Here is a 27,013-nt window from a genome sequence, read left to right as displayed (position 1 = left end):
GGCCCTAAGAAGGTCCAGGCACACAAACCTAGCACTAAGGACCACTCAGAACCCAGAGATTATCACACTCACCCACTTCTTGCTTGGGAGAAGCCTGGCCAGATGAGATGGTTTAGAGGAACACTTCCCAAGCCTTTTTTTTTCACCCTCCCTTTCTTTTCTGCAGGAAAAGCCTCCTGGCTCAGCACCCATCCCTCCTCACTGCTTCCTTTCCTGTGCCCTTAAGACGTGGCCTGCCTTCTTGTATAGAGAACGAAGAGTCTTCTCTGGATACTCTACCAACTTGCAGCATGAGAGACCTGGGGAGAGGCAGGCTCTGGGGACAGACCTGGCTGGGCTCAGCAGCTTTTTCACAGAGACTCTAGAAGGCCCAGAACCTATAGAAGGAGAGCCAAGGCCACTCGACCCAGCCTAGTGTGGGCAGGGTCCCTAGATTCTGGAGGAGAGCTCTTCATAGGATGTTCCACATCATTTCTTTTTGTAGAATGGACATCACAGGCTGGAAAGCCAGTTTTATCTTCACTAGGCAAAGTTGTTTGGAGCTAGAGGTGATTGCAGAAGTGGATTTTTATCTTCCCACCAGAAACCAACTTCCCTAACGATTGAGCTTGGGCCTTTATTCTGGTCTATACCACTCTGGGTTTGGTTCTGTCACTTTCTATCCTTTTTGCCACCTGGTGCTCCCCAACCTCCCACCCCTGTCCCCAACTTGGGCCTGTTCTCCCTACTGTGACAGGTCTCAGGTCTCCCAAACTTGGTCAGCTCTCAGTTTTGATGGGTAGTGTTGAGGATAGTCAAGAAGCATGTCCTATTTTCTAGGCTCCTGTGCTGGTGTGGCCATGGGATGGGCATGGGGCACAGGGTGGGCACTGTCCCCCAGAGATCAGTGTCTCCCGTGCAAAGGCTACCCTGTGAGGCAAAAAGGGCCAGAAATGGTGGGGTGGGGAGAGGAACTCAGGCAAGGCTGCAAAAAGCAGGTAAGGGCAAAGGAAACCAAGAATGGGTGTAGCTTGCACATAGCAGAACAACTGTCCTCCTGAGTCATCACTTCTTCCTTTGGCCTGAGACCCATGTACTGGAGGCAGAGCTGGCACTGGGTTGTGGGCTTAGTAGGAGCTTCATGCAGAGTTGTTCCATCTGGAAAGGCCAGAGCCCTGGGCCAGGTATGGACAGAGGAGTGCATGAGAAGGGGGCTGCTTCTACAGAAACCTGCATTAGAACCACCAGCCATGGTCCCCTCTGCCAGTGTCCCAGCAGCAAGGTCAACAGATACAGCAGGCTTGGACAGCAGTGAAGGAGGAGAGCTGTCATATGATTGGCCTTTCAGTTCTATTTCCTGTGGCCTTGTTTCTTCCTGGCTTTGGGCTTTAGTAGATTGCAGAGGAAGGAAGGATCAGGGCCTTGCCAGCTCCCCCTCATCCTTTCCTACCAGGGTCTGGGAGCCATTCTCCCAGCAGGATCAGGCCCTGACTGAACAAAGCGAAGCTCTGGATTTGGAAGGCTTCGTCTGGGGCTTCTGTCCTTGAGTAGGTGGGACTGGGGAAGAGCCCTTCATGGCTTTGGTCCTGTCTTCCTTAAAGGCTCGTGGGAGAGAGAGAGAAAGGGGAAGCAATTGCTTTTGCCTTCTTTCTTCCTTTGAGTGCTGGGCCCCCTTTTCTAACCCATGGGGTGTCCAGTCCCAATAACACTGTCTCCCATGCCCTGCTCAGCATGGTTCCTGGGTCCTCTTTCCCCACAGGGCTGCATGGGGGCCCCTGTTAGCATTCAGGACGCAGTGGTCATTGGGAAACTTGAAAGGTGGCAGGCCCTTTGCCCAGGTGGTCTTGGTTCCAGGTTTGGTGGCTTCAGGTGAAGACACAGGGACAGCTGTTGAGGGCTGGGAGAAGAGAGGGTATTTCCCATCCTCAGGAGCGGAACTGAGAGCGGACTACTTCTCCTTTTAGGGCCCTCTGACGTGTTTGCTGCCCCTTCTCCTCCCCCCATTTTCCTTACTTCCCCAGTGCTGCTTGCACAGATTTCCTCACCCTGGGCTGGCCTCCACCCTAGGGTGCCATGTGTTTATGACGAGGGCTCTAAAGGAGCAGATTCCCACTTGTTCAGAAGTGATTAAGGAGCAGATGCCTAGAAATCCAGTGGCAGGGCTGCTGGGCTGTGCTCTGGCTGGGCATCCAGACCCATGGCCATGTCAGTGTCTCCTGGCACCTCCTCCCCCTCCTCTTAGCTCTTCTTGAACCCACTGGCACTGTGAGCCAGGAGCTCTCAGGAGACGCTGCAGTTCTTTGGGTTCCTGCTGTGGGCCCTCTGCCTCTCTGTTCCTCTGGGCCATTGCCAGGGCTGTGGTTGACCAGCCCTACCTCTCTTAGCCACAGCTGGTCTCCATGGTGTTACTCAAGTCCTGTCTTCCCTGCAACTTCCCTCAGGACTTGAGACTCCATGCCTCCCATTTTGGTCCCAGTTGTAGACGGCCATGCTTCCTTCATTCATCCCATTCCCCAACCAGGATGAGCCCTTTGTGGGCAAGACTAGGTCCTATACATAGGTCTCCAGTAACCCCTAAAACTGAGGCACACAGGCAGGTGCTCAATAAATGCTTACTGATTGGAGAAGAAACACCCTTTGTGGCTATAGAAGATTGCCGCATCCCAAAAAGGATGCCCGGTAGCCCGAGGAGGAACAGACTGCTTGCACAGTACAGTCTACAGAGTGAAAACCATTTTCATGCATGTTGCTGTGTTTTGAGTCTTGTGGCCATGCTGTGACACAGGGATTATTGTTGGCCCCACTTTACATATGGGGAGACTGAGAGGTTCCAAGAGGTGGCATGGTCTGCCTACGGCTCCACAGCTGCTCCCTGGCTGCACTGGGGTCTGCAGCCTCATGGACACAGCCTGACCTCAGGGCTTAACAGAGTGGGGACTGAATGCTGCACAGGGCCTGGTTCTGACTCTGCCCTGTCTTGCTGAGTGGTCATGGGCTAGTCACTCCACCTCTCTGGGCATCTATTTCAGCATCAGGAAATCAAGATCAAACGATTTCTCCAAGGCTCTTCCTGGCTCTTAGCTTGTCTGTTTTAACATTTAATAATCTCTGTATTAGTGTTTACCAAATGCCCCTGGACACAGGAGGACCTCTTTAAACAATTCAAAGACACAAACACAAGGTGTAATCCTAATTTGATTTCTGCAGTTCCTCTGGACCTCAAGGTCTGTTCTAGGACTCTAACTGCTATTCAGCCTTTCTAGGACCCCACAGAGATCTGGCCAGGATCCAAGACTGGACCATTCCCAACTAAGCCCCTCTACCTGGAGGAGAAGGCTAATGTGTTTTGGGCAGGCACTGTGCAGGGCTGGGCTCCATGTGCTCAGCTTCACTTCAGCCTCATGGGTGAGGACATACTGCCTCAGTGTGCACTGAAATAATTTGTTCTAGGCCAGGTAAGAATTTATTTTCTTTAGAATCCTTTGTCACCCACTTTTATCCTCAGTCCAAGTTAACAGCCACACTGAGATACTTGGCCTCTAAGAAACCAGCTTCTCCCTTCATTTGGTCCTAACCTCTGTGTGCCCTCATGTGTAGAGCAGGGCTCTCATGAGCCCTGCCCTCCTCAGGTCCCATCCTTAACTCTGAGCTTCTCATTAACCCATTCCTCATTCTTCCTTTTTAAACAAATTTTGTTCATTTATTTAGTTCTTTGAGACAGGATCTCATCAGGTTTCCCAGACTGGCCTTGAGCTTGCAATCCTCCTGCCTCAGCCTTCCAAGTTGCTGGGATGACAGGCAAGTGTCACTGTGCCTTGTTTCCTTTTATTTTTTTTTATATCTCCTTGATCCTCTAGGTCAGCACATTCTGCCCTTTCTTCATGCCAGCTCAAATCTCACTTCTCCAGGAAGTCTTCTTCAAGATATATGCACCTTGTTCTCTTCTGATTTTAATACAAATACTCTCTGACTCCCATAACTTAATTATTGATTATTTCCTTTTGTGCATGCATTCGCCCAGCCTCTATATGCTAGGAACCGTGCTAAGCACTATGAGGGAATTCAGTCTCTCTGGAGATGAGCCTTACTCTCTCCTGTTTAATGAGTTCTTCCAGGCCAAATCAGAGCACTCTATACCTCTTCTGAGTTCTCAGGTTCTAGCCATAGGCAAGAACTTCTCAGGAAGTTAGGTTGAAGGCTCTTAGCCTCTCCAGTGCATCCCTCCTGGACCACATCCTATCCTGTGCTCATGATTGATACATTTCTGGAGACAAGTCATGTGCAGATGGTGATCTGCTACCTAAATATGATCAAAACCGTGGTGAGGCTGAGCAGGTGACACAAGGGCTCTTCCTGGTCTAGGTTCTCCTTCAAGTTTTCATCCCCATGCCAATTGCAGTAGAGGGGACCAAGTGACAGGAGCCAGCAGAACAGTCTGTAGTGCCCCTCTCTTCTCTAGGGGTCTGAGAAACTCAAAGTGGGAGCAGATAGAAGTATCATTAACATATTTTAAAAAACTGCTTAGTGATTAAAAACTATCTAGAAACAGCAGTATTTGAGCAGATCTGGTACAAAACAGGAAACCAGTGGCCTGGTGAGTTCTCACACTTGGGGACCAGAAGTGAAAATGTTCTGCCCGCCTAGAGTAGCAGCAGGCTGACAAAACAACAGGTGGGGTTGCACCGGAGGCCAAGGCCTTGATGGACCCCTGTCTCCTGGATTTTCCCTGCAGAGCCATGGAGTCACTCCCCCTCCCAAAGCCTTGATTGAGGTTTCTCATATGCAATCATGGAGCTCTTAGGAGAAGATGGGTAGAAATTTTGAGAAGCCTCATCTTCTATTCCAACCCCAATTCTTCCCCTTATAGCTAAAGTGCTCAAGTTCTCTGGGCCCCAGGTGCTTGTTAGTATAAGGCTGCCATTGATCATGAGGATTCTGAGGTCTCTTCTGGCTATGAGCCTACTTCAGAGCTCAGGTAACTTCAGTTCCACAATGCTGGGCATAGGTGGGGGCGGGGGAGAAGTGAGTGGAGACGTGTGTGAGTGTGTGTGTGTGTGTGTGTGTGGTACAGGGTGAGCTGAGGAGGAGAAGGATTGTGTCCAGTTGCCTGTGTATTCTCTGAGGCTGCCTATGGCAGGTACTCAATGACGGGTACTGAATGACTGCATACATGTTGAATGTTCTCCTGGTCCTGGGCTTTCTCTCCAGGCCACATCCCCTTACATCAGGCTTCCTACTTGCTCTGTAGCCCTGAGTCCCCACAACACCCTGGACATATAGGGTGAGTATAGCAGGAGAGGAATAACCATGGTATCATGTGATTAAGCTAAGAAAAAGATACAAGCCTGAAAAATAAAACTTCAAATCATAGTTATGGACAGCCTTCTTTTAGGCTCAGCCTAATGTCTCCCAAGTGTCTCCTTAGCCTCAATCAACTATCACTATCATTGCCATCTCATGTTGGATATTATACCTCTTCAACTTCTTTCTACTTCTTTCAAATGCTTCTTTCACAGGAATGGAGGAAATCTATTCATTCATGCATTCAGTCACCAAAAATTTATTGAACACCCATCACAATGTGTTAGGTATGTGCTGGGTGCCAAGGATATAGAGATGAGTCAGGAGTTCACAGTGAAATTGTTACAGAGTGGTTTCTTTAGAAATGGCTCACCAGTCAAAAGTATTCTAGGTCCTTCTTTCCTTGAACAAAGAACTGGATGAGACAAGCCAATAACAGTGCCAAAGTTTATTTTAAAAGTGTGGGGTAAATGAGTATGGGGGAAACCAGTTCTGCAGAGCAAACTTGGGTCTAACAAAGAGAAAGAGGGTAAAAGCAAAAATAAAAGTACATGCTGTGCCTAAGAAACATGGGGAGGGCTATTCTGGAAACTCACGCACAGTAGTGGCTTTCTGTGATGCTCACTGTTCTTTTACACCATCCACATCTAGTGGGAGCTTTCGAGAAATTCTACATACTGGGTCCTGGAGTTGCCCTGGGATCTTGTAATTAACCGGTGCTGCTCATTTCCTCAGCCAGCTTTGTCATACCCTATCTCCTACATCAAAATGAGCACTGGACATAGTACATTTAACAAGAGCAATATGCCCAGGACATTAAGGAAAGAAACTGGCCACACCTACTGCCTCCATTTGACAAACAAGAAGACTGAGGGCCATAGCTGACCCGACGACATTCAGGTCCAAAGAATAAATAGTGCCTGAGCTGCGTGAGCCTTGAACGCAGATCTCCTGAGGGCTGAATCACAGCAAAATGTTTTCCACTCTCTGGGGCTGTTGTCTTTTCCTCTGTCTTGGGGCATCTGCAGCCCAATAACCTTGCTATCAGAGCCCATTAAGCTGAGCAGGCAGACAGACAGCCCTCCATGTGAGCACCATGCCTTCTTCACTCCACAGGATCTTATTCTGTCTCTTCATCTCAGCTTTGAGCTATAGGCCCAGGTCTTATAGCACCTGCCATACGACTCAATTTTAGAGTCTCCCAAGCTCCACTTGGCGTAACAAGCTAGATCACCCACTTCACTCCTTTAGTTCAGTACAGCAAATGTGTGTGCAACGCTGCTAGGTATTTGGCACTGTTCTAGGCACAGAGTACACCAGAAGGAATATGTCACACTGACTCTTTCATTCTTGTAGATGAGAGAGGGACTGGAAAGCTCTATCAAAAGCATGGGTAGGGTCTGAGTGGCCCTGAGAGGCTTTGCAGAGCAGGACACTTGAGCTGCCTCGAAGGAGCAAAGTGTGAGAAGAGGATTTGGGGTGAGGAGCTGCATGCACAGAAGCCCAGAGGCAGCCACAGTATGGCATGTGGGGGAAGGCAGGGGTGTGTAAGGGCTGGAGGGGAGAGGCAGTGACGGTGTGAAGGGAAAGAAATGGGACCAGAACAGGAAGGAGACGGGGATCCTGAAGAAACTGCTGGTTTAAACTAAGATTGGAGTGTTTTCTCATAGGCAGTGGGGAACCACTGGAGGGTGGAATGAAAAGCCCAAATTTGCATTTTAGACCCCTTAATTCAGTCAGCAGTAGGAAAGGTTATTTGGAGTCGAGGGGTGCTAGAGGCCAAGAAATTGACCAGAAGGCTATGGCAAATGATTCCACTGAGTGATGATGAGGACTAAATTGGGTAGGGTGGAGGAAAGAGGAGCAGGGAATTGCTGAGGGGCTGTTGAAGGGGGGAGACCAATAGGCCACCTGATGGTCAGCTTTTCCACTAGGGGAAAGGGGAAGCTGACGCAGATTCTCCATGATCCCCATGACTCTAGGGATGGAAGTGGCATTAACAGAATGGGCAACACTGCAGAAAACCAAAACTAAGAAGGGAAAATGGTGATTCATGCTTGGACATGTTGGAGGAAGATGGAAGTGAGAACTCTATATCTAAGCATGGGAGGAATGAGTTGGGGGTGAAAGTTACCAACAGGTAGGAGTTGGTAGTGTATCCCTGGGGGCAAATTCAATAGAGAAGTGGGGACTACAGTGCACTGAGGAGTGGGGAGTTCAGGACCCCTGGGCTGCACAACAGCAGGGGTGCTGTTCCTGGTCTATAGAACACAGGGTGCTAATCTCTGGAGTTGCAGACATAGCAGAAGCAGTGGGAAGAAGTCAATGGATGGACACTGCTCTAAGAGCTGATTGTGAGGGGTGGAAAAGAAGGAGACACTAGCCAGAAAGTTTCAGAGCCCTTGGCCTGTCTTCTCCAAGGGTACCCCAGAACAGTGCAGCTGGGCCTAATGTCCCCTGTGCACATGCTGTTGACCCTGTGCACATCATCACAGTATATACAGCAGAGGCCTCTGATTCCCAACCTCACCTGCTCTCACAGCCCTCTTCCCATTCCTTCCCTGGAATACCCAGTTCAGAGAGAGCACCAGCTTCCTTTGTGCTAACCGAGTCTCATCTCCATGCCTACTGCACAGCATTGCTTTCTGACTTGGCTCTTCCAAGTCAGGGTGAGGAGAGACCCAGGCAGCCCCTAGCACCAGATCAGGCTGATGATGGCACATAGAAGACTGAGGAGGCAAAGAGGAGGTACAGAAGCCAACTGGTCAGAGGAGAGGTAGCGATGGAACTGACCAGGATGGCAGCATCGGCTGTGGCAACAGATGATTGGAGCCACTCTGTCTGAAAGGTAGCGCTGGTTCCTGCCTGATGGATTAGATGTGGGGCAGGAAGGGATGGCTCCCTTCAGGGTTTCGGCCTGCATTAGGGGACGGGTAGTGGTGCTCTTTACTAAGGGGGCAAAGACTGGGGCAGGAACAAGAGTGTATGCAGGTTCATCCAGGGTGCTGTTAGGGACAATGTAATTCTGAGATTTCTGCAAGACATCCAAAGGGAGCTCCTGAGATAGTTGAGTAGTTTAGGGGGACAAATCCTGCTCGGACACTTGGAAGTCATCAGCATCCAGGTGGCACTTAAAGGTATGCACTAGGTGATACTGTTTAAGGGGCAGCAGGGAGAGAAAGGACAATATTTATGTGTCAAGTAACAAATCAAGTGATTTCCTAAAGGAGTGAAACATTTTCAGACTTCAGTGTGTATTGGAATTACCTATGAGTTGATCACCTGTAACTTATTTCCTTATTTCTTGGGAACCAGCATTCAGAAACTCTGGGCTTCAGGGAGAAGCCTAGGAAGACAAACAGCCCAGGTTCTTCTGATGCAAGTGACACTGTGAGAAACTCTGCCCTGGGGGATAGGATGAGGGGAGGTGGGGAAGTAAAGGGCAAGGGACATTGCCAGGGCTGGGATGACCAGGTAGCAGGATCCTGAAGAATGTTCTATTCTCTCTAGGGCCATGGTGAGCCTTAACCTCACCTTAACCAAGCCCTCTTGCCTGGGCAGGTAGAGAAATCCAGGTGTGACACCCTCTACCTATGCTTTTAGGGTCCTATTCCCATTCCCCATACCTGACCATGCCTATCACACAGTCTCTGTGCCTGGCAGAGGGGATAATTTACTAATAGGGGCCCTTAGCTACTGTATTATCAGTGGTGGGCTGCAATTATCCCAGGAGCCCCATAGAGGATCTGAGCTGGGGTCTTCGCAACAGGTGCCCAGCACAGGCATGACTCCAGCCACTCTACCAGCTGAAAGGACAACAGCCTGCTCTTCCTCTAGGCAGGAAGTCATCAGCTGAACACCCTGCAGCATACTGGCTGCAGGGGGCTCAGGCATCTTCTCCAGGTCTATCTCCTTATGTCCATACTGAGTGCTCTGGGCTCATCCACAACTTGGGTCACAGAGCGATAGAGGTCTCATATAGAATCCCCAGTGCTGATCCCTCACCTGGTGTCAGGCCTGCCTTGCCAACTGCTGCAGACCTTTTTTTGGATGACACCATCAAGTCAAGTTCACCATCTCCTCTCACACTGTACACCCAGGTCTTCCTTCTGGGTCCACATTTCTTGTTTCTCATCATCAAGGTCCAGTATGATTAGCATCTCTGATTCCTTTCACTCCAGCCCATCACCCTATCTTGCCTACTCTTTCTCTAAAGTGTCTCTTGAATCTGTTCCTTCCTTGCCATTCCTTGCCATTGCCCCCATTCAATATTGTCTTTTGATCAGACTACTAAGCTTCTGAGACAGACTGAATGTTGATGTTTTCCTAAATTGATCTGCTGCAATCCCAACCCTCAGTGTGATGGGATTTGGAGATGGGGCCTTTGGGAGGTTATTTGGTTTAGATAAAGTCGTGGCCCCACAATGGAATTGGTGTCTATCAGGGACCAGCCAAGCCCCACAGCTATCTGCTTGAGGGATACATTGGAGGATAATAGATAAAGACAATTTTATAGATAAATGGGGGACTGGGAGGTCAGTGCCTCAGATCAGGTGAAAGACAAAGACTCTCCAAGCCTGCCACTATTTATTGAGCACACATAAGCAATCAGAGGGGGTGGTGAGTGACCCAAGGAAGAGCAATGGTGGGTGCCATGGGCTAGTAAAAGAACAAAGCATTCTTGTAAGGATAGAGTATAAGTTAATAGAGAACCTGAGTTTTCCCCTAAAGTGGGACTTTAACCTCTACTGCACTGCTCTAAAGAGTCAGGTCCTCAGCAGATGTTATCTTGCTCTGTGAGCATCATGGCTTTATGGGTCTTCCCACCATGACCAGTAGGAAGTGGGGTGTCCACATACCAACCAGCCCACAAGGCAAAATATGCATCGGCCTGGAAGTCCCCTAGCTTTAATTCACAGATCAAGGAGGACATGTGTCCTTTATAATAGGAAGAGGGAGACTAGAGTTCTCCCTCTCCACCATGTGAAGACAAAGTGAGAAGGCAACTACAAGCCAGGAGGTTGTCCTCACCAGGAACTCAATCAGGGGGCATCTTGGCCCTGGGGTTCTCAGCTTCCAGAAGCATGAAAAGTAAAGGTCCATTGATAAAGTGCCTGGCCTATGGTATTTGTTATAGCCAGAACCAAGACAGCCTCCTACCCTGCTTCTCTGCTTCCTGCCATATCTCTCATATGGAATATTAGTTTCTTTTATGACATTGATCACTGATGGTGATGACATAGTTTTCAGTGTGTCCATTTGCTTGATATTTACCTTTACAACCAGATGGCATGCTCCATGAAGTGACGCGCCTTTTGTACACAGGGCTGAAAATCATGCCTGTCACACGGTAGCTGTTCATTGAAGAAATGAAATGCTGACTATAACAAAAGCTTCCAACCAGGTCTACCAGCCTCTTGCCTTGTGTTCTCTGATTCATACTTTATGCTTTGGCCAGGGTCATCTTTTGTGTGTGTGTGTGAGGGGGTTGTCTTTTTAAAAACACTAATTTCATCCTACACAACTTTCCCTCAGTAGAGTATTGACTTGGTTCCATTACCCCTTTTGGATGTTTATGGGAAATTAAATGAAGTTAAGATGTATTTGATAGTGAAGAAAGGTGCTGTGGGTCATTAATAATAATGCATTGAATTTAAAGTTGTGGGTTTGCTTAAAAAAAAAATCCTTAACTCTATGAGCACTACAGGAAATGAGTCAAGCTTCTTAGTATCACAGGTCCTTTAGGCTGAGGCTTGATAAAATCAGTCCTAACTGCCTGGACCTCCTTCTCCTGGTTCCCAGCCCTCTGTCCCAGGTGGGCACAGCCTATAGCTCCCATTTCCCTGCCGGCCACAAATGGGGCTCAGAGAAAGTTCACCCAGTGATGAGCACAGCATGGTGAGCACAGACCTGACTGTGGATCTCTGTGATTGTGTGTGCATGGGGGGCAGGGTATAGAGGTATTTTGGGGGGACAAGGCAGTCCCTTGACAACTGCTATTTACAAATTCAGGAAAACACAGTTGAATAGAATTTCCTCTTCCATCAATGGTGGCCCATTTCCCCTTTCTCCTTACTAAGAGGAAGTTCCATTAGCTCATACAAACACAGAATCACACACTCCCTCAGTCTGGAAAAGCCCTTGAAGAGGCTGGCTCCTCAGCTGATGAACAACTGGGGCCTTCTGTTGGGGACTGTAATATAAATTCCAGAGAACCCCTGCTGCCCGGAAGAACACTGTCAGTGTCTCCCACAGCCCAGGCCTTGACCTGCACTCAGACAGCAGCTTCAAGGCCAGGAGAGGAGTCAGGAGGCTCCCACTCATTCCAGCAAAGGGAAGAGGCTGGCAACACCCACCTCCCCTCTCTCCTGCAGGCTGCTCCACACGCTGTCTCTTGCAACCAAATTGGTTCCAGTTCCTTCTCAGAGGAGCTGGAACTTATTATCTGCACCTTTATATCCACTCCTTGGTCAGGTTTCATCCCACCTGCCCCAGGGGACTATTTCCACAGGGAAGAGGGCATCTGCAACACCTTGTTTCCAGAAGAAAGTAACCCACATCTCTTTTCAATCCTAACAAGGAGGCCTCTAGTTAAGAATAAGCAGGTCCAAGATGGTGCGGTATTAGCCAAGTTCTCTGGAGGGTTAGCATGGGCACCTCTCCAGAATTGCTCACTTTCTCAGAGTGAAAGGGCAGTGGCATGTTGGAAATGATACAGGAGGAAAGACATGAGGTGTCCCAGGTCACCTGCTAAGGGATCCAGGTTGAGACAAAGTGAAGCACACCAGAGGCCCTAGGTTAGCTCTACCTGCTGGGCTGAGCTCAGGGAGAGATTCAAACCCACGTGTGGCTTTTCGTGGAAGCAGCAGGCTGAACAAAGTACAGCTGGCTTCCGCACTTATGAGAACCACCCAGGACACAACTCCAGGGGGAGGTGTGCAGCTGTGGCTCTAGGGAGGTCTGGTTTGCCCCCTTCCTGGAAGGGCAGGCCTCACATAGTCTCCTTTCCATTGTCAGAGAGCACATCCAAAACACTGCAGTGCACTTTCCACTGTTCCCTTGGGTTTTCTGCAAACTCCTTATCTCTTTCATTTCCATCCATTTCAAGAAAAACTCTGTATTTCCTTTACAGTGTTACCAGCTATTTAAACACAGAGCACCACATGCCTGGCACTGTGTTAAACACTTGTATATGCCATCTCACTGAACCTCACAACATCCCCAGGAGGATTTACCATCTCTACATTATAGATGGGGAATCAGAAACTCAGAGGTTGAGTAATTTTTCCAGTCATAGGCAATATGTGTTAGCACAGGATTTTGAAGCTGGATCTGTTTGGTCTGAGCCTGAATCCCCACTCTTGTTTCCTTAAAGCAACATCACACACCCTCTTCCTTATCATCCCCAATTATCAGCAACCACGTCCTCCACCAGCCACTGTAGCCTCAGAAATCTGTGTGGTTCCCAGGAGCCCCACTGGTCCTGAAGATTTAATGGAATTAAAAAAAACACACCACTCATTTACAGAGATCTGTGCTCAAGGCACATTCATATCCATTTTCTTTGTGTCACTATGAATTCCACAAAACAAGCATCTTTTCCAGTTTTGCAGATAAGGAAGCTGAGGCTCAAGAGAAGTGACTTGCCCAACGTCACACAATTAGAAACGGTGAATGCAAAACTAAAACTCCAGGGCTCCTGAGAGACCCAGAATTCCTTTCCTCTTCAATAAATAAATGAGCAAAACAAATAAATAAAGCTGTCAAGGAAACCCTAAGCGATCCTCCCCTAGGCCTGTTTCCAGAGGGACTTATCAGATTGGCACCAAGAGCTTCCTGGTTGGTAGAGGTCATGGCAGGATTTTCTGGGCCAGAAGGCCCATTTTAGAATGCCACAGAGAAATGCAGAGCCAAGAGATGCTCTGGAGGGCATCCACAGGCCAATCACCCCTCCTAGTATCCTTGCCTGGGGACTGTAAACTGACTTTGAAGACAGATTCTAAAGGAACAGTGGGAAAGCAGGGCCCATATCTGCCCCTCTGGGCCCAGTGACTGGCAGTTCTCCAGGCACAATGCCAAGGACTCCTCCTAGATGTCAGCCCTCGGCACGAGAAGGAAGCTGGCTCTGGGCAGATGGGTTCCGGAGCCCATTTCCTTTTAGCCCAGAGTCTGCAGGGTCTGTGTCCTAGGTCTTGGTCCCTTTGTCCCTCCTACTAGTCTCTACTAGTGATGTAGTAACTGTCTGACTGCCAGGCCGGTGCAGACACACCTTAAACTCGTCCAGTGACAGGTTTCCTGCCCGAGAAGACGGGCAGTAGCAGAGCATCTCCCTGTTACCCACCACCCCTCAGATGAAACTCAGCTCTGCTCCCTCTTCTTGTAGAAATGATCCTGGCAGCCACAGGGGCCCCGAAGCTCTGTCTCACAGCACTCCAACCTGCTAGAGGCCCTGACACCTGGCTGGCCAGAAGGAGGCATCTGGGTCTGAGCTGACCTCAGTCTGCCAGCCTCAACTTGTCTCAAGAAAACCCTGTGGTTCTTTGAGCACAGACTCCTATATGGTGTAGAAAAAAGGCCCAAAGAGGGAGGAGTTTTCTGCTTTGCTCTTCTTGGCTTTGCCAAGGTCTGCAGGGCCCACTCAGCAGAACAGGTCAGCACCATCTGTGCGTGCTGCACCACTCCATCAAGATGGCCAGAACTTGCCCTGGTAGACAGCTACAACTGACCCCAGGGGTTTGCAGAAAATGCCCAGACTGGCCTGCATCCTCTTCTGACTCCTGGGGACCTTCTCCTGCTCATAGCAGCAGAGAAGGAATGGCTGAAATAAAAAACAGCCCCTTGGCTCAAGTCACTCACTTGAGTACAGGCTGGAGATCTGAGGCTGGGTGACCAGGTCTGAGTCAAAGCTGCCCAAGAGGCCTCCTGGGGCTGCCACACCATCCTGAGGGGCAAGATCATGGGTAAAACTCCAATCAGATGGTCCCAGGTCACCACAAATAGTCAAGCCCAGCAGTGGCCACTCCTCAGTCATCTGATTACATTGTCCTGGTGGGACACCTGAAGGAGCCAGGGTTATTTCTGGGGGATCTTGTTTTAAGTAGCCCTTGGCCAGACCTGGGGGAGGCCAGCCTGCCTCAGGATCCAGGCATGTCCTGAACTGGGGCCAAAGGCCATCTGTCAAAGGAGTCTCTTCCTCCAGGCAGGCTGCTATGGTTGTTTTCTCTTCAGTGCATCTGGTCTGTTTCAGGTAGCCCTGGAAGGCCGCTGTAGCTGGGTCTTCTTCTGCAGGGGCCTCTGGCCCTAGGAGACTTATGTGGCCCAAGGGTGAGCTGTTCTGTGTTCTCCCAGGTTGCCCCTCAGAGTTTTGGACAAGGCTAATGCCACTGTCATCCTGGCCCTGGCTTGTGCTCCCCACCTTCTGCTCCCAAAGGGGTCCAGAGCCAGGGTTCAGGCCAGGCTCCTGCAAGCAGATCCCGCTGTCTGTGCTACTGCTGCAGCTGCCACTGCTGCCGCTGCCACTGCTGCCACCATCACTGCAGCTGACCTGCAGATCTGGGGGCTCCCCCTTTCCTAGAGCCCCACAGGCCTGGGTGTGAGGGGCAGGGAGGAGGAATTGGGGCTCTTCCATCTGCAGGGATGGCTTGGCACTGCTGAAGCCAATGTTCATGCTGCCATGCAGGTCTGAGTGCCTCAGCTCTGGAGAAACCTTCAGGAAGGTCTCCTCGTGGAGGGGTTGAATGGCGTCCTGCATCTCTGGGTAGGGCGGCTTGCTGATGAGGATGGAAGGGCTGGGTTTCTCAAAGACCTGAGTAGAAGAGGACAGAGTAAGAGAGGCAGTGGGGGCTGCAGAGCCTGGGCTGCACGGCAGAGTGCTCTTCTGGGTGTGCTTTTCTCCTCAGTTTGGCCCAGGCCAAATGCCTAGGAATCTGGTGTTCTCAAAATCCCAGATGGAATGGGAGCCTGAAAGCTCTCAGATGATTCCATCCCCTGGGCTTTTCAAACCTGAGAGCCTACTGGACCAACCCTTTCAGAAGTGTGTTTCAAACTTTTTTGATAATAAAAAATGATATATTCTGTCCATGCTATTCTATTCTATCCTATCCATTTTGATTTTTTAAATTCTGGCTGCAAGACACCAAATTAATTTCTCTACTCGATGAGGTGTGACCCACATAAAACAGGGTGACTGTAGCATGAGATGGAAGAATGCGCAGGCAAGGACCTGGTCCCCATTAATTGCTGAAGGCTTCAGGGAAGTCACTTAGCCCCTCTCCTCTTCACTCCCTTGCCCTAATCACAATGCTGTTCTCTCTGTTCCTGAACACATCAAGTGCGATGCTATCTCAGAGCCCCTGCACATGTTGAGCTTTCTGTTGAGAGTAGTACTTCGCAGCACTTCATATGGCTTGGTTCTCCTGTCACTCAGGTCTCAGCTCAATTCACCTCCTCAGTAAAGCCTTCTTAATTGCTCTTGCCAGGGTAATGCTGAGCTATTCTCTCCATCTTAACCTTGTTTACTTCTTCCTGGTACTTACTTCCTGTAATTATTTTCTTTGTTTTCTGCCCTCTCTCAGCATACATATCCACATTCATCCCTCACAGAATATAAGCCCCTTGAGAGCTGTAACTGTCTAGCCTTGTTTGCCACTCTGCCCGAGCCTACATTGAGCTGGCACCAATAGTCACTCACAGGTTTTATGACTGACTGCTGCATATCTGGCCTCATTTTTTGGGTATAGTAAGTCCCTGACTTATAAATGAGTTCTGTTCCGGAAGAATTAGTTTTAAGAATGATTCATTTGTAAGCTGATAGTGAGTCTTATACAGTATACCTGTGAAAGTTCACAACTTGAATGTTCATAAGTCAGGGACTTACTGTATTTGATGACTCATATGTGGCTCTTATTGGTTGAGTCCCTGTTACTGTCACCTTGCTTGGTGATTAAATCCCAGCTCTGCCTCTTATTAACTTTGTCACTTGGGCCAAATTATTTATCTTCTATGATCTTTAGTTCCTCATCTGCAAAGTGGAATTAATGAAAGCACATGCCTCCTCATGCTGTGGTTAAGCATGTACCATGCTTAGAATCTTCTGTGATACACTGAAAGCACTCAATATGCTGAATTGAACTGTACCCTCTGATAATTCTGTAAGGGAAGTATTATGACCTCTGTTTTTTAGAGGAAAACTGAAGTTCAGAGAAGTTCAGTGTTTTGTCCGGCCACACAGCAGCAAAGAGCAAACCTGGAATCTGTACTTAATAGTCCTGCTTTGAGACCCCCTGCTTACCTTGAAGGGCTGTTAAAAAGATCAGATCAATGTAGCTGCTGAATGAGGACAAACTAGTGAACTGTAAGTGCCCTGGGCAGCATAAGTTATTCATAGATTTAGTCAAGACTGAGGTCATTAGATAAGGGCCACTGGACTGTATTTATCTGGAGGAGAGAACATCCTGGAGGATGTTTGATTCTGTGATTCAAAGGCACAAAAGGATCAAGCCAGCAGTCATTTGTCTTGTCATCTCTGTCACATTTTTGCATCTGTGTCTCTTTCAGGGCTTTGCATTAAAGCTAATCATTTACATACTGGCTGTAGTCAATCCCCTGCAGACCAGCAGCCACATTAATCAGCTTCTTCCCAATGACATTTTGCACATGTTCAGTAACTAGCTCAATCACCACTTGACTCATCCAAGATGAATCTCCTGACTCCCAGCTAGCAATCTCCACTCTCCCATCACAGTAGGAACTCCTTCCTCCTTCCCTCTGCCCTTCAGCTATCTTCTTAGTCTGTATCCCTAAGTTCAGTCCTGGTTCACATTTATCTTTAAGCCACCATCATCCCAGCTCCAGGCCCTGCATGTGGCATACGCTCAAGGTGCTGTGAAGCAGTCCAGTGGATATGTGTTTGTGGAACTGATCTGCCTGGAGCACAGAGAAAGGGCAATGACTACATGCTTCAGCCAGAACAGAAAGAACTGTAAAACCACTGAGGGCTGTAAGGGCCACGTGTTCCTCAGTCTCCTCATCACACTTGTCTGTTCAGGGTATGGAGCTGGGGAAACAGTTCTTTCTTGCCTGGAAAGGCCAAACAGTCCCACTGTGTCTTCTTTACCTCTCCTTTCTGGAGTTCTCACTCAAAATAATTTCAGAGAGGCTTTGTCTCTCTCCTTGTTTGTTCTACAGACCCTTGATCTCTCTGGAGATTTCCCTTCCCACCATGAGCTTCCCTGGGGCCCCTGCTTCCTGGAATGAGCTGGGTTTTTTGCAGCTGAGCCCTTGGCTATCATGCAGCAAGGCCAGCTCTGGGGACTGTGACAGGTGACCTTTGATAAAGACTGAATCCAGGACAAAGATGAGCTGAGGTTTACAGGCCTGCTGCTCAGGCCTTGCTCACTGAGTGTGGAAGTCTGGGATGCCATGGATACATCCTGCCTGGAAGGGGTGGGGCCCTAGCCTCCTCCATGAAGCCCCTCCTCTCCACCCTTCTCCCTCCCTCTCTGGCAGCCTCAGTCCTTCTTTCTTCCTCTCTTGGAGTCCTCCTTCATGGCCATGAGGGGTGGGAAGATAGGCTGCCTCCCTGACACTTCCTGACTATAGACCCTGTGCATAGAACAAAATTGTAAAATCAGGACGATAACTGGTACTAATGCAAAGTAGCTGGTCCCGGTGCTTCATGGTCATTGGGTGTGTGATTACTCAGCACGTGTGTGTGTGTGTGTGTGTGTGTGTGTGTGTGTGTGGTATCTAGGCTATTGGGAAGTACTAGTTCTTGGGATGGGGGTTTGTGTTTATTCCTCCCTCTGTCCCCATGGTGTGCCATGCCATGTAGGTACCTCCTGGTAATGTCAGAGTTGAGGTGGAGGTAAGCAGAGGGAATGGATTGTCTGGGAGGGAAAGAATTTCCCTACCTTCTTTGGCACTTCAAAGTACCTGGAGGGATGAGGAGAGGCCAGGAGACTCACCAGGACAGCAGGCAGTGTCCCTCGGCGCCGCACATACAAGTGGAGGACCAGACAGTAAGCCAGGGGTCCACAGAGCAGCAAGATGAGGGTGAAGAAGATACTAAGGTTGGTCACGGTGAAATCTGCAGGCCCAGAGAGATGCATTTGTAGGCTGGCACCATGAAACACACTAACAGTCCCCAGAGACCCCTTCCACTCTCAGAAACCACTCAGTGAATGGTCCCAGACCATCTCTATAAGGAACTTCTAGGTCTCAGTTCTAGATGTGTCTAGTTTCCTGTGAATCCCTCTGGCCTTTCAACCTCTGCCCTGAAGGGTTCTCTCATTAGACACACTAAGTCAGCTTTCAGCTCTCATGTGAGGATACACAGAACAATCAGGCAGAGTTATACAGCTGGTAAGTGCCTGAGACCAGCTTGAAACCACACAGGGCAGGCAATAAAATATTAGTGAATTGGCTATTGATTAAATTGTGAGTCTGTTCCAGGCCTACGTGACTTGTTAGATGAGCCTTCGTCTGGCATGCAGAAACAGGACTCTCTCCATGCCAATGGCCACAGTTGAGGTCTCAATGGTCAGTGACACTGTGGCAACTCTTATAGCAAGATAACACTGCAGCTGAGGATTCTGTGACTCTTATGCAGCCATTCACCCAGAACGAATGTTAGCTAAAGAGAATAAATAGTTTACTTGTTAACCATGACCTGTTTCTTGCAGCAATGCATTGTCCCTCTTTTCACAGGCCTAGCTCATGTCAGTGCCTTAGTCTCGTTGCTCCTTACACCTGCCTTTATCCCCTGTGCAATGCTATGTAATCAATAAATAGTGGCAAGTTTGGAGCCTTGTGGTCTCAGCCTTGCAAGAGCTTTGACCATCCCAGACCTTCCTTTATGCAGTCTTGTCTTATTCTTTTTGTTTTGTCTTATTCTTTTCCTCACCATACCCTCAGTCATGTGGTTGGGGGGTTGCACAGCACCCCATAGGTAAGAATAGAGGTTTTGGGGGTAGCCTGACCTGGGTTCAAATCCCAGCTTCACCACTTCCTAACTGTGGGACTGTGCACCATTACTTAATCTTTATAAGCCTCAGTTTGTTCATCTATAAAACAGAAAAAATGATAGTTCCTATCTCATAAGATGGTTGTGAAATACATAGCCCTTATCATGTGCCAAGTACTTTCCTTAACGTCATCTGATCCTATGATAGGCTCAGGAGGTAGTTATCATCCTCATTTTACAGACTAGGATCCTAGGCTTACAGAAGTTTAAGTCACTTGGCCAAGATCACACATCTCCTAAGTGGTAAAGCTGAGATCAGAACAAAAGTAGTTCTTTTATCAATGAATGAGTGAATGTTAAAAAAAAAAACTCCTAAGGCTGACACATACTTAGTGTCTAACTCTGTGGTGGGACTTAAATGATAATGAGCTGCTGAGTGGTCTTCAGAAACTGAAATGTACTGAATATCTGTAATACAGGGGTCACTGTTGTTTTGGCTGGACCTTGCTCACACTGGCTGGGGTACCCCCAGAGCACTTACTGTTGGCATGATCTGGGCAACTTTGCTACCTTGAGTTGCTAGTTATGCCTTTCTCTGGGCATTACCCTCTGCCAACCAGACTATAAGGTCCTCAGGGGCAGGACATGGCTCTACGCCCTGAACCCTCTCCCCAGCCTACCACTTGACACCTCGCTGAGAGCCTTCAACTGAGTTTCTAACTTCAACAGCTCTTTCGAGGAGCCAGCTCAGTTCTGCTTCCTCTAGGGGGAGGAAGGGCAGGGAAAAGCACTTCATACTGGGCTCTGAGGAGGAACTGCATAGAACTGTAACAAACAGGAAGCAGCACAGCTGACTGTGGGGTGCCTGGGGAGGTCTCTGGGAAGTGGAAGAACCCCAGAATCAGGGGACCAGATTCTACTGCCATGCCCTCTGTGTGATTCTACAAAGTTGCAGACATGGACCCTCAGTTTGCACATCTCTAAAATGAGGACAACTGGAGCCTTTTAGGGCTATGTGAGGATGGTAAGTTTTATGGGGCAGTGCTCTGCACAATGTCCAGCCCTCAGCCCTCAGCAAATTCTTCTGGGTTGTGCCAGCCTTCCCAGGCCCCTCTCCATCTGACTGCCAACTTACACTGCTTGGTGAGGGTGATGCACTGCTCCTCTGACCAGATCCCCTTGTTGGTTCGGGAGCTGATAGACGGCTTCACTTTGACACAGAACTTTCCCACCTCTCCAGGGATTGGGAAGGTGAAGTTTTCATGGTCTACCATCCGGCTTGACTGAAATAAAAATAATAGACACATCCTCTCACATCATGGCACATAGAAGCTGACCTTTGAACTGCACTTTAACCCATGGGGAGGGGTGTGTGTGGTGGTGCTTTAGAGAGAGAGGTGGCCAATGCCGTCAGTCTTCTTTTTCTAAGATAACAAACCCCATGATTATCAATGCAGCCCAACCTGTCTATAATCTCCATAACTGGTTTTGTATTATTAGAGCAAAGGGAGTCTGTTATTGAAGCTGAAGATCTTTGCAGATGAGGCTGGATAAACTGTGGTGAAGAAGAAAGAGGATGGATTTTGTACATTCCAGATCTCCCACTCACAGGGGTGTCCTTGCATAAGTTACACATGGAATATAATACCCACTGCTAGGGAGTCAGAAACAACAGCTGTCATTTGTTTCCTGTGCATGGCCCACACTGGTAGACCGTGTCTTCCCACTGTCCTGCAGAAGCACATGTTTGAGGGGTGAAGTCATGTAAACTCTCTCCTCAGGACCTGCCTCCACTCTGTGTGCATAGTAGCTCATGGCACACAAAGGTGATTCCAGTCCAGGGGACAGGGAAGCCTGTGGAGCCTTCGGCCTGTGGCCTTGGGGGACCCCATACCTTAAAGCTTCCTGGCACTTTGCGAATGGCAATCTCATACTGGCGGAAGTTTGTAAAGATGCTTTCGTATGTGTCACCTGGAGGGGCCACCTGGGGCCTGGGGAGCTGGATCATTCCGAAGATGAAGCCCTCATGCATCTCTAGCTTCACACTATCAACCTTCAGAGTCACTGAGGGGAGGAGGGGAAAAGCCATGAAGCCGAGGGCTAGGGAGGACCTGAGCATCCCATCTATGTCTTGTTCTGGGGTCAAGCTTTACCCCTCCTGAAGACGAGGCCACAGTTTTCTCAACCCAATCCCATATAGAGACTTCTCAGGGAGAATGTTCAAATATAGGTGCCCTGGCCCACTCAGGACACAGGGAATCTGAATTTGTCAGGCTGGGCCCTGGAAATATATATATATATTTGTTGTTGTTTGTTTGTTTTTTGTTTTTTTGTACTGGGGATCAAACTCAGGACCTCACACTTTCGAGGCAGGCAGTGGAACCACTGAGCTAAATCCCTGGCCCTCTGGAAATATATTTTGTAAACACACTCCCTGTGAAATGTCTTTGTAGCCAGCTGAGCACTGACATGTGAGCAGGCATTTGGGAGCCAGTGACCTCCCAGACACTGGCTTTCCTCTGGATCCTCCAGAGCAAGTTAATGATGCACACGTGGTTCAAGCCCAATGTGTGGAATACAGGAATCCCAGAGTTCAGGGCTCACACTTTCCTGAAACCTCTCCAGGAAGAGTCCTTCTTTTCTTCATTCACAACCTTCCTGTGTCATAAAGGTACTCCTAGGAATTGACTCCTAGATGGGGAGGACCTCATCCAAATTCTGCCTTATGCATGCTGCCCTAAGCACTTACGGATTTGCTTCCTCTCCCCAAACTTCTAAGTTCACCAGGCTGGCCCTCGTGACTCAGCTGCCCCCATCCAGCCCCAAACCTCTCCTGTGTAGGATAAACAACTGCACTTCCCCTTTAAATCTCAGATGATTCTGGCTAATTTCATCTAACCTTCTCCAAAGTCCTGACTCAGGCCTGTTTAGGCTACTAGTTCCCGGATCAGGAAGCCTGGCTGTTGTGACTGGCTCTGGCAAAGGAGAGAAAAGCATCATGCTAGTTTCTGGCTGGAAGGCAACCCAAAAGCCATGCTGTAGATCAAGGGGAGGAAAAGTACCGTCATCCACAGACAAGCGGGTGTTGGCAAAGGTCCAGTTGGAGTATCGGCTACCATCCACTGTCCGGACTTTAGCCCGGTAACCATTGCTTCGGTACAGGTGCAGGGTGTACATGGTGACATCACAGCACAGTTCCAAGGCCTGGCCACAGTTAGGAAGGGACTCCCATGGACTTCTTCCATACCTGAGGATATATCAGGGTAGGCACTGAGGGAGAAACTTAGGCCCAAATCCACTTCCTTTAAGAGGGCAGCAAGAGTTTGGGGCAATGAGCTCCCACAATGGAGAAATAGGAACAGCCCTCAGGGGATTTCCTGGGTCCAAGGCATTTAACCGCATAGTCTCCCTTAGTTCTGGGACCCTATACCAACTCTCTGAGATCTAGAAGACTCTCTGATGGGAATATGAGTAGCACAAGTGCCATTTCTCCAGAGAGACCTGCTAGCCCACACCGTAGCCTATGCTTTCCCTTCTTTCAGCTACCTTTGCAGTTATGAGGGCTTCCCCATTCTCCAGTGATACTCTGGAGAGCTTTTACTGCTTTTCTAGTAAAATGGAAAAGAACTTGAGGGTAAAGGCAGTACTTTGGCCTCTCACCCCAGAGCATCCACCATAAGGCTCAGCATATAGAAGACCCAACAAGTTCTTGTCAACTGAGTGGACATGAGTTAGGGTCCCTTCTGGTCTTGCCTCAAAAACAGGGCAGGTATGTAGGGATGAATCCTCTCTTCCCACCTCCCTTCCTCCATCTCCTCTTTCCTTACCAGGCAAGCTGAACCTCATAGTAGGTGCTTTTGGACTGATTTGAGATGGGCAGCCAGCAGAGGATGTGGTGGAAAAATTCTGCTTCAAACCACGCCTCTGGAGGCTTGGGTAGTTCTGAGCCTGGGGAGAAAAGTGTCAACATCAGAGCTAGCAGAATTCACCCTCAGGGGCAATGAGGAAGATGGTGATCATGGTGAGGATTGAACTCATTTACTGGGCAGTTTATGATGAGCTGAGCACTGTGTCTGGTGCTTTACATATGTTCCATTTAGTGATCACAGTAGCCCTGCCTGGTTGGCATTTATTATCTCAATTTTACTAAAGAAGAAATGGAAGCTCAGAGAGGGTAAATGCTTTGCCCAAAACAGACAGAGGTGGTAAGGAGCAGAACAGGAACTTACATTCAGATGTGTCTGATTCCAAAGCTTGTGTTGTGACCTTACATCACTGCCCTGTGCTGGCTGTGCTCAGAAGCTGCAGTGGTGGCTGAGAAGAACAGCTGGATGGGACACCTCCCAGTGGAGAAGGCAGGGGCCCAGGGCTAAGGCATGTCAGAAGTGAGCGCTCAGGTGAGCTTGTCCTTGGATCTGCCCAATCCTTGTCCTTGCTCCAGCAGCATCTCAAGGCCTGCTCCCACCTGCACTCCTGGTTCCCATCCTGGCCCCACCCCAAGGCCACCTCTTTGGCACTCTTCGGGACACTGATGTCCTGCTTGTTGACACCTGCCTATTTCTCTTCACTGGTCTCCTGTACTCCTCCATTCCTTGGCTTCTAGAAAGGCTTTACCTATAGCCAGAAACCCACCTCAGTCTGGGACAAGACAGTCAGAATGAATTAGTCCTGGTTATACTACACTGAGAACATCTCCAGGCAGAGCTAGCACCATGGGCTCTAAGGGGGGATACTAAAAACTAATCTGTCTCCACCCTGCTATCCCCTTATCCCCCCTTATCCCTCAACACACACCATTCACCATGAGAAACACTAACTCCAGGAGCCTCAAACTAGTATTTGTCAGTGTGATGCTGGGCAGATGATTTAACCTCGCTGGACCCATCCTCTTTTTTGCAAGAATGCAATCAACACACATACTTTAAGAATCTTGCAGGGCTGGGGATTTAGCTCAGTGGTGCCACCACCTGCCTCGTAAGTGCAAGGTCCCGAGTTCGATCCCCAGCATCCACCCCCCCCCCAAATCTTGCTGATTAGGCAGCTAAAATATATGCAAGGATCAACGTGAATGAGTTCCCTGTCTCTCCTCCCTTTTCCCCCTTGCAGTACTGAGGGTTGGATCTAGGGGTGCTCTACCACTGAGCTATATCTCAAACTCTTTTTGTTATTAAGTTTTGAGGCAGCATCTTAAGGTGCCCAGGCTGGCCTCAAACTCTCAATCCTGCTGCCTCAGCCTTCCCAGTAGTTGAGGTTACAGGTATGAACCACCCTGCCCAGTTCTTTCCCTCCTCGATTCCTTAAGTTGCCTCCATTTGAAAGCAACTCTGGTCCCAAGTTCCCTGTTCTCTAACTTCTTGTCAGCTCTCAAATCATGCTTCTGACACTCTCACAGGGTACACATCTGCCCCTTCCCTTGCTTTTTAAAAATAAACTGTGTTTGAGCCTCCAGTCTATCTTTCCCTCTCTTCTCTCTTTCTCCTTCCTCTCCTTCTCCTCCCTTCTCTCCTCTGCCTCTCTTCTTCTTCTTTTCCTCCTTCTTTTCCCCTCCCAGCACCCCTTCCCTGTCTTTTCTTTCTGACAGGGTCTTTTAGGTTTCCCAGGCTAGTCTTGAACGTGTGATTCTCCTGCCCTAGCCTCCTGAGAGTAGCTGGAACTATAGGCAGCAAATGTTACCACATCGAACTTAAGTCTATTTCGATTACAAAACATCAGATGGAAAGTGAAAAATGCAGCCAGTCTTTGCAGTGCTTGGGCACATCCCCATTTCTGCTCTTGATCACATGAATGACTGCATATTTTCCTTTGCATTCTTGTGTCACGATAGTTTTTCTTCGGTCTCTGCTCACTCAACCTCTCTCTTGACCTCTCCAATTTCGGACCCTTTCCTTCACTCTCCTTGGGTTCTCAGCACCAGGAACTTAACCTAAACTAAGGGGTAGGGGTCAGGGTGAAGGGAGGTGGGTGACAATGGGGGTGAGCTGGGGGCTGAACTTTCAGGGATGATCAGCGGGGGGTGGTCAGAGGGCAGGGATGAAGTGGTATGAGAAGGCTAAGATAAACTCATTCTCCAGGGGGTGCAAGCAGTCCCATCATCGGAATCAGAGAGGCAAAATATATCGTTTGTCGAGAGGCGGGTGGATGATGAATTTTTTCGGAAGGGGAATGGGGGTGGGGACCATTGGCTGTGCACACACATCTCTGTCCACCTCCCGACCCCTGTTAATTTCAGCCTCTTCTACTTCCACAACAGGTGAGCCTGCAACCCAGTCTTGCCAGTGTGAAGGAGCGCTGGCCCGGAACAAGGGAAGTCACAGGTTCGGAGAACTTTCAAGGAGGAACAGGATGGGTCGGACTCAGGTCTGGTCACCCACACGGCCAGCGGGGCGGTCGCGGAGCTTACCGTGCGTGCCGGGGCCGAGGCGCAGGCTGAGGAGCGCCGCCAGAGGCACTAGCAGGTGCGGCAGCATCCTGGGCACACCGCATCGTCTGGAGCCAGCTGCTCACCTCCCGCCGCAGCTCCGCAGGGTTAAGACTGAGGCCCTCGCCTCTCAGGGCGCTCCCGCCCAGGGCTGACGTCATGGGGCGGGCCCTGTGGACGCCTCTCCCCGAAGTCCCGGCTTCCGGGATCCTGTGTCCCTAGGGCCGGTTCTGTGGCTCAGGACCGTCCCGAGACCCTCACGGGGCTGCGGCCAGCTCTGTCCTCCCTCTTGACTCCCATTGGGTCAAACTGGTCTGGGTAGCTTGACCTGGTGCGTGTGTGTGTGTGTGTGTGTGTGTGTGTGTGTGTGTGTGTGTGTGTGTGTGTGTCTGTCTGTCTGTCTACCGCTGGATGAGGAAGGTGGGTGGAGGGTGAGTTGATTTACCCGATCAGCGGGCTGGGGAGTAGAGCTGAGACCGAGCCGCTGTGAGTCGGGGAAGGAGTCTGCCAGAGGCCAGGTGTGCGAGGACACGAGTGTGAGTCTTGGTGACCTCCGTGCGTGGCTCTCAACTAGACTTTGGTAAAGCAAGCTGCCCCCTACCTGACTTAATATTTTTTGGAGGGATGCCCACCGCATCTCCCAGCCCCTTGTACTTCCTTTACCTTGCCTGAAATCTCACGGTTAGAGCTGGTGACCGTACTGCTGGAGGCGCTGGTAACACTGAAGCGCAGTTTCAGTCACTAACACTTCTGCTTCCCTTCTGTCCCACTTGGCCCAGCCGAGACTTCCGTCCAGGTGCACCAAAGATGTATGGATATCGGAGACAAACTATGTCCTCCTCTCACTTTTTATTAGAGAGTGACATGTGCTGCCAACCATGTGTGTGGATACAAGTGGGAATGTTCACCCATGTGCTTCCACTCACATGAGATTTGTAGTAATGTGTCTGCCTGGATTTGGATTCAAGTATGTTGAGCAAATGCCTGTGGATCTGTTTGCCAGGTGCATATATGAGCTGGACTGGGAGTCCTGCCTTTGCTTTCAGAGGACGGAGAGACCAAAGGGCACCTGGCATTTCCAAGCAGAGCTGGGGTCACTAGGCTCTCCCTGCCCCTGAGAGGTTTCCCCAGGAGTACCCAGTGACCCCACTGAAGGTCTTATCTCCTGCAGCTTTTGAGAAAGGGTCCCCAGCTTGGGTGTGTGAATGAGCACTGTCTGCCTGGTGTAGGAGTTAGTGAGGCATTTTTGCCACGGCTTGTGGAGTTGTGAGCCCTGTTCAGAGTGCAAGTCTGTGCCCAGCTACCTGGACTGAGAGTGAATCAAGCTGGCTGGGGGTGGGGTCCCATCTGTG

The 27,013-nt window shown here is 49.5% G+C and overlaps 2 protein-coding genes across 4 annotated transcripts in view; one reads left to right on the top strand and one right to left on the bottom strand.

Annotated features, from left to right (window-relative positions):
* Positions 1-25,649, top strand: part of Smim35 (small integral membrane protein 35) — a 119,884-nt gene extending 94,235 nt beyond the window's left edge. The window contains exon 5 of one of the 2 annotated variants that reach the window (XM_087212445.1): positions 25,494-25,649. The gene's annotated coding sequence lies outside the window, so the exon portion shown is untranslated. Of the gene's footprint in view, positions 1-166; positions 12,735-25,493 lie in introns of those variants that run through there. The other variant, XM_087212444.1, reaches the window with a different exon arrangement.
* On the bottom strand, positions 12,802-25,780 carry Il10ra (interleukin 10 receptor subunit alpha). 2 transcript variants are annotated; one of them, XM_004856682.4, is made up of 7 exons: positions 25,644-25,780; positions 23,071-23,191; positions 22,306-22,490; positions 21,138-21,307; positions 20,379-20,526; positions 18,246-18,367; positions 12,802-15,085 (listed from the first exon to the last, which is right to left on the bottom strand). In XM_004856682.4, exons 1-7 carry the CDS (start codon positions 25,708-25,710, stop codon positions 14,129-14,131), a joined length of 1,770 nt encoding a protein of 589 aa, XP_004856739.1. In that variant the 5' UTR covers positions 25,711-25,780; the 3' UTR covers positions 12,802-14,128. The 2 variants fall into 2 exon arrangements, with proteins under 2 accessions (XP_004856739.1, XP_004856741.1); XM_004856684.4 differs by lacking the exons at positions 21,138-21,307; positions 25,644-25,780 and having other exon boundaries at positions 23,071-23,185.
* Between the last annotated feature and the right edge of the window lie 1,233 nt (positions 25,781-27,013).

Source organism: Heterocephalus glaber, unplaced genomic scaffold (assembly GCF_053883595.1).
Source record: "Heterocephalus glaber isolate CG9 unplaced genomic scaffold, H.glaber_assembly_v1.0 deba00001429, whole genome shotgun sequence".
Lineage (NCBI taxonomy): Eukaryota > Metazoa > Chordata > Mammalia > Rodentia > Bathyergidae > Heterocephalus > Heterocephalus glaber.
This window is presented reverse-complemented; position numbering and strand designations above follow the sequence as displayed.